Source organism: Pectinophora gossypiella, chromosome 21, assembly GCF_024362695.1.
Source record: "Pectinophora gossypiella chromosome 21, ilPecGoss1.1, whole genome shotgun sequence".
Lineage (NCBI taxonomy): Eukaryota > Metazoa > Arthropoda > Insecta > Lepidoptera > Gelechiidae > Pectinophora > Pectinophora gossypiella.
Window position 1 is genome coordinate 2,358,155 of NC_065424.1, and position 7,570 is coordinate 2,365,724.

The window sequence follows — 7,570 nt, forward strand, 5'->3', positions numbered from 1 at the left end:
ATATAAAAGGAAATGATTTCAAAAAATATAAAGTAAATTATTTAATACAATTTATAGTTTTCCATTTCCATTAGCAACACCAAACTGACGCGTGTCACTTTGCGCATGCGTAGTTATTTGGAGTGCGTTTTATTTGTACAATTATAAGTAACTGCTCATTTTGTTCCATTCTGGCATAATCCCGCTTATATGAAAGAAAAATACGATTAAAGTATTATGATTTTGGTGGTTGTGTATTTAACGTTACCTTGAAACGACTTCGTATGTAAAAAAATACCGCTGTGACGTCCGAAAACGGCAACGTGTTGACACTTCGAGATTGTTGGTTGACTTTTCCTTTACTTTTTACATACGTGTCACCGAAACTTGTGCGCGTTCGGCTTAAGGCCACTAATTTTAGGAATTAACTGTGAGTATATCGTCCTTTTTATTTATTTCCCTTAAATATCATCATATATTTATTCTGAACAGCAATTTACAGGGCTAAACGTTCCAATAAAACGCTAGTTCCTATATGTTTTGGGTCACGGTATATATTAATTTTGTGTTGGAAACGCTTGATTTATTGTTTAATAAGTGTTTAATTCCGTGTATAAACCTTATTAATTCCTTCTAAACATTCTTCACGCCCGTTTACGTCCACATTTTACGTGTACGAGGCATATTACCTTCGTGAAATTTCTTTAGATAAGGTAGCATATTTTGCGTGTTTTCGTGTATAATTCTGTGTTTTTGGAGCTTATTTTGTGGAAATTGCATTGTGTACCGTGACAAATGTTAATAAATGTTGTATGCGTTGGTAGAAGTTCGTAATCTATTAGATTTGGTTAGGCAAGCAATTAGATTGTCTATGTGGGCCAAACTCAACAAAAATGAAAGCTTAAGTTTCGCTGATTCGCTGATGCAGTCGCATGCTTTAAATAAAAAAAAACAACTGTCTTTAATCAAGTCATTTAAAATTTGAACATTTAAACTGTAATACCTACAAAAAATTAAATTCATACTTCATTACTTTTAAGTTCTAGATTTTTCTCTCATTTAATTTCTGTATCTAAGTTGGTGCTTAGGATATCGTAAATTACTTAATTCCCCCATTTAATTGGATGTGGATGAACAAACTGCTGCTTTCTAATTGTGTTTGGGTTGTTGAAGGTTTTGAAGAGTTAAAAGTCGAAGTAAAAAAAAAAAAAGTGCGTCTAGTTCACATCTGGGAATAATTATAGTCTTAGATAACACTTGACTGATTTTAGAACACTAATAGGGGGTAATCTAATGCAGTTCCAATAACAATTCATAATTAATCATGCATGATCTAAAAATCAGACATTTTTTCATACATCCAAGTAAATTCAAATTCAATTCAAATTCATAATATCTTTATTCAGTAGGTAACATAGTTACACTTTGAATCGTCAATTTTACATAACGAACGTCTCATCTGCCTAAAACTACTGAATATAACACATGTCAGTAAACTTCATTTCTCATTTGGATTTCTGAGGTCAATAAAAAAACTCATCAACCCTGGTGTCAGGAGGTATCTATTCTATCTAAACAGTTCAGTACAATTAATGAATATATTTCAATAATTTAACATTTAGCAATTGTCTCAATGCGCGGTAAGTAAAACATTCCAAAAAATATAAATGAAGAAGCTGGAACCAGCTCCAAAATGAAGATGTGGCCTAAAGGTCTATGTAACCAGGCCAGAAAATTCCAGAAAAAAAATAAGATCTGTCAAAGTATGTAAGCTAGTGTTATGATGTTTATGAGCATAGTGATGTATCAGTAAGATATTAGGTTGATTGATTCTTTTCTATCTAACATTATGGACTCACAAAGTGACTTCAACAATAACCCCATTGGGAATTGAACCCAGACCTCCAGATTGTGTGTGCTGAATGCTCAGTCATACATTTTAATCAAGTTTATCAATTAGTGATTGATATAATTATCTAATTAACTCCATTATAAGATTACAACTAATAATAAGTAATAGATATCTATTTAGTAATGGCATAGCCAGTTTTGGTTGTAACTACTAAGTTTTTTTGCAAAGTTGGGGTTGTGACTTCAGTGAGACTGGGGACTTGTGTGATTGGGGACGAGTAGTTATTAATCTTTGCATTTTTTAATTTTTTTATATACCTATGTATTATTTACCTTATTTAAAGAGAAATATAGTTTTTTTTTTGACAAATGGCCAGAATATTTCTTAATAGAAATAGCAGAAGAATGAAAAGTAGGTACCCCTTTTGAATTCTATTCAGTTTACGTTATGAACAATTGGATATTTGGAGTGTTCACTTCATGGAACATTGATTCATAGATGTATTGGTTGATTGTTGATTGTCATTCTGCGGATTGAGTTGTAAGTAAATTATTTATAGTAACAGGAATAGTAATGTTTTTTTTTAAATGACATTTTTTTCAAAACCTTATAGAAAAAGAATAATGTTGCATAAAAACTTTTTTTTTTCTTTTTTTTTGTTCAACTATAAATTATTGAATAGTATTGTATTTTTTTAAATATCATGTCTTATATTAATACTTCTTTAAAAATTCTAGAAAGAGAAAAATGTTGCACAAAAACTTAAAAAAAGTTGTTTTTTTTTTCATATTTTTGCTACAATTACCCACACTTGACTTGCCACTTGTGTACATAAGCAGTACCTGCTACGTCATTACATTATTGGTTCCAATTTATTTATTACTTTATCGTAGAATATGTAAGGTTGCCTTTTCATAGTCATTTCAAGGATATTGTAGACTGTAGCATTTTACAAAATAACTGTGTTGAATGTTAATTTTTCTAGCCAATCAGTTTATGGTCAGTGATCAGGGTAGGTGCATGCGTAGTCTGTGTGAATTTCGACGGACCTCGGGTGTTTAAAAGGCCACGTCGAATCGAACAAATTCATCTAAAATGCAATATTGCAATTTGAAATTTGCGCATATAAAAGTAAGTCTGCAATGCAAACAAATGTCAAATAGCAATATTGCGTTTTTAGCTGAATTGCTTCGATGTGGCGTTTTTAAACCCTCACCATGTCGTTTCGTCGCTTTATAGTGAAAACGGCGTAAGCGCAATAGTTTATTAAAAATATCACAGAATTATCCTCACAAACAGTTTAGAATTGTTATAATACAGTTTATATTTTTTTGTGATTTCATAGAGTTTGGCTCGACCCACCGACTTTCTTCTTTTCATTCTTTCTTCAAAAATTTTTTTTTTTCTTTAGAATATAATCTTGATATCTTGCTTAATGTTTGTTGGTCAATTTTAGAGTTGCACAACTAAAGAGAGAATGTATCGTCTTTACAGGACAAATATACACTAATCAAGTAAATATGGCGCCAAAGCAGAGGATGCGTATTGCCAATGAGATCGCCAGCAAAAACATCACTCAGCGGGGGAACGTGCCTAAGACCACCAAGGTGAGTAATTTGCTGTTTATTGTGAGGTTTTTTTTTTTGTTTTCCCCGAAAGGTAAGGCAAAGGGAACTATGCCCATGCAGCCATGTCTTACGTATTTTTTTTCTTGATGATTAATGAAATGATGAAAAGTGATGATGATGAAACCTAAGCCCCCACCCTCGGAGTAGACTCCTATTCCGAACCGAAAGTCCGCATAAACTTTCGAGTTATGAAGCGGCTTCTTTGCACGAAACGAAAATAGGCAGATACACTGTTCATTGAATACTCCGATATAATAACACTCGCGAATGTCTTCCGACTAACTTAATGCGATCATTAACCACAAAACACCACTTCGTATTAATTATTTAGATTATTCAATGAAGAAAGCAACTGTCTCTTTCCCGTTTCCCGCCAAAAAGCCCTATTGTGAGGTTTTCTTTATGTTTTTATGCTTTATGTTTTTTTTTATGTTTTTGGCATTGACCAAGATAACTTGGCCTAGCTGAAGGCATTGCCCCTGACATAGGTATCTTGCCCTAACCATGCCCTAATAAGTATGTATGTACATATACAAGTGGTAATAAATTGACTGTATGTAGCTACATTGTATTATGTTAGGGTGGGCTCAAAGTCAGGGAGTGGAATTCTTTGCCGTCTTCTGTATTTCCGAATGCATATAACTCGGGTGCTTTGCAAGGCCAGAGTGAACAGGCACCTTCTGGACGAGCTCGCTCCCTATTAGGCCTCGTCAATGCCTACGGGCAAGTCTGAGGCCAAGAGCAAACCCACCAAAAGGGTTTCGCTTCCAAGTAAACATATACTCATCGAAAATATATACCCGTTTCACGTAGCACATTAGAACTTGTCATTTGCAAGATGAGACAGGCATATTCGCACGCAAGTTGAAGGCAACTGAAAAATAAGGCGCTGTTCTTTTGATGGATGGAGATCGAAGACAGACAGCGATGGGAAGCTTGGTGTGTTTACAAACTGACTTCTCTCACTTCCTTGATGATTACCCTGGCAAAATGTATACAAAGCATAACTTCAAACTCACGCACAATTAAGTAAGTGAATGGCTGTACTACCTCATTGTCTTTGGGGATAAACAAGTTAAAAGAAATTTAGATAACTTATGCGTTGAGTCAATCAATTAATGAAATACACTTGTTGCATAGATCTTGATTTTAACAAGTAGACATAACATGAATATGTTGAGTCCTACATATACTTACATGAGTCCTAAATTATATCTGCATGGTATATTCTAAAGTTTACATTTTCAACTGATGTTGATAAAATTATACTTATTGTTGTATTTTACAATATTGGCCCCGATTCCTGGAGACACCGCCTAATTTTATTTTAAGTTATATCCGTCATTTTCATATCCGTCGAAAAGGAAAGGGACGGATGATTCACAGCTCTTAATTTTAGGAAGAATGAGTAAATTAATGTGTCGGGTTATTGACTGACGTAAAATTTTTAGACGGTTGGTTTAGATTTCATAAATTTTATGCTTGTCGATTACCCGTCCCTTTCCTTTTCGGCGGATAAGAAAATGACAGATATAACTTAAAATAAAATTAGATGGTATTTACAGGAATTAGCACCATTGCCTGTATAAACTTCTGTCCTCTTTCAATAGGTGTGACTAAGTTTTGATGATTGTTCAAATCTCTATTTGATACAAAACTTTTAAAGATTTTACACAATTCATAATAGTATATTGTATTCGCCACGCCTATACAGGTTGTGAGAATCTGCAGTAGTTTTAGGCGGATGAGACGTTCGACAAAAAATATGAATATCTTCAATGTGGGTTATGAGGTCGATTACCAACCTCATCAACCCTGGTGTCAAGGTTATTATTGAGCCGCCAAAGGCCCCAGACGTAGCTGATGTAACGATTACTCGCTTACATCAGTAAGTAGTAACCGGGACCAACGGCTTAACGTGCCTTCCGAAGCACGGATCATCATACTTTCGGACAATGAGGTGATCAGCCTGTAATGTCCTGATCAAACTAGGATTCACAAAGTAATTTTTTCTGATATGTCCCCACCGGGATTCGAACCCGGGACCTCCGGATCGTGAGCCCAACACTCAACCAAGTAAAAGAAGAAGAATTGTGCATATTTCCAATATCACCTTGCGTGTTTACAATTATAACGTTATCTGCACCTTGAAATTATTACAATTGTGATTAACACAAAAATATTAACTGATAAAAACTATTTTATTTTTATTGAAAGGTTTCGCTAAAAGAAATGCGTAGTTGGTAATATTATTGAAAACATCGGCATGCCACCTGTGGCATTGAATTGTCGCATGTTTTTTTTTATTAGTCATCGTTTATTACCTACGAATAAATTGTATTACAATATTTCTAAACAAAATAATATTAATATAATTAACAATTCAAGACCTTACGCGTCTAGTCGCCAAACATTAACTCTCAAATACTCAAGTATGCGTGACTATCGGAACCTGTTTAGTGACCGCGTGCTTATATTGGTCACATGTAAGTTAAAGTGTTACGCTGTGTTATACAGGGTGTTAGTGACATCGAAACGAAAACTTTAAAGGATGATTCAGATCACGATTCTGAGTTGATATCAAATAGAATTTTCTCGCTGATATGCAACCCGTTTGACGTGTGCTGTCATTAGGCATTGTAAAATTTCGATACGGATTTTAAAATCTGCCTAAAATTGACGTGTGTTCCATAAATGTTATGCCTGTCGATTACCCGTCCCTTTTCTGTTCTGCGAGGTATAACTATCAGCACCATCTTAGCAGCATCTTAGGACTTCGTGTTAGTGACTGCAATTTGTCTTCTAATTATTTGTGGCTCTGCCCTACCCATTAACAAATATGGTCGTATATTTGTAAACTATAAAATACAAACATTCACCGGGTAATAGCGACTAATAATTCCATTATTTGTTGTTTGCAGGAAAAAGACGACCAGTACCCAGTAGCGCCGTGGTTGTTAGCTCTCTTCATCTTCGTGGTGTGCGGGTCCGCCGTCTTCCAGATCATCCAGTCCATCCGACTGGCCTAGACCTCGTGATCCCGACTGATAACATAGTGAACAGTGCAATTCCCTGGCTCGACTGGTTTCCTAGTACTTAAGAGTAGACAACGGTACATTACCCTAATTCCAGGGTAAATTACCCAAAAATATGGTATACTCCCATGGTTTTTGACTCTTATACTGGACTGTCCCAATTTCGCTGACGTAATAAGATGGCCGCCGAACCAACCAATCGTGACGAGGTGACGTGATAACGGCAACGCCTGATTGGTCGGTTGAACATCTTATCGAAACGCTGATTCCAATTGCAATTTCAGTTACGTAAAAGATGTTTTTACACCTTTCTAAAGTGGATTTGTTCGAATGGAAACTTCTCGAGCCAATTTCCGTGTATAATTGAATACCAAGGAGTGTTTACATTGAACAGTGACAATGACTGTGTGTGTAAACACTCCACCTGCGCTATATGTAGCTACCCACGTGCGTTATTAACGTTTATTTTTAACTATTTAAGCGCAGATTCCCAACTATAATCTCAAATGTACGTACTATATTCTTGTATATTGTAAAATAAAATTGAAATTTAATATTAAGGTGAGAAATCGAAGCATTTAGATTTTAATTGTTGAAATTATTTTCCATTCCTATGAGTTTTATTTTAGTCTTGTAACAGACGCACAATCGTGCTCTCTTCGGAGACTACGTCTTATATTTTATTGATTTTATGCCCAATTGTTTACAATCGAATTGAATGAAATTCCGTAATCCGCGCCACTGTAACGAAATTATTTGTCGGTTCTATTTTTAATTGTAAATGTAATTTATTTGTTTAAATACAGTATATTTGTCATAATACATGATGGTTTCTTTATGTCTCTTCTTTATTGTAATACACCTCAAAGTTCCAGCGGAAGATTCGTTTCAGCGCTTTTTTATTTCATAAATAGGTTTACATCGTAATATAGAGCTATGCCACGGTAGCGACACAAGCGATGTGAACGAAACATCCAATCATTCCAGTGAAGCTAATTAGTTCACCACGTTTAAAAAATCCTTCGTTCTCTTAATATTATATTCTCAAAATATGTGTGCGTCAAGCTAGCGGCCTC

The 7,570-nt window shown here is 34.8% G+C and overlaps 1 protein-coding gene across 2 annotated transcripts; it reads left to right on the forward strand.

Moving 5' to 3' along the window:
• The first annotated feature begins 261 nt into the window (after positions 1 to 261).
• LOC126376754 (stress-associated endoplasmic reticulum protein 2) lies at positions 262 to 7,328 on the forward strand. Of its 2 annotated transcripts, none has more exons than XM_050024322.1 (3): positions 262 to 409; positions 3,326 to 3,438; positions 6,381 to 7,328. In XM_050024322.1, the coding sequence occupies exons 2-3, from the start codon at positions 3,352 to 3,354 to the stop codon at positions 6,486 to 6,488; spliced, it is 195 nt and encodes a 64-aa protein (XP_049880279.1). In that variant the 5' UTR covers positions 262 to 409; positions 3,326 to 3,351; the 3' UTR covers positions 6,489 to 7,328. The 2 variants fall into 2 exon arrangements, with proteins under 2 accessions (XP_049880279.1, XP_049880281.1); XM_050024324.1 differs by lacking the exon at positions 262 to 409 and adding an exon at positions 2,933 to 3,080.
• Positions 7,329 to 7,570: the final 242 nt, after the last annotated feature.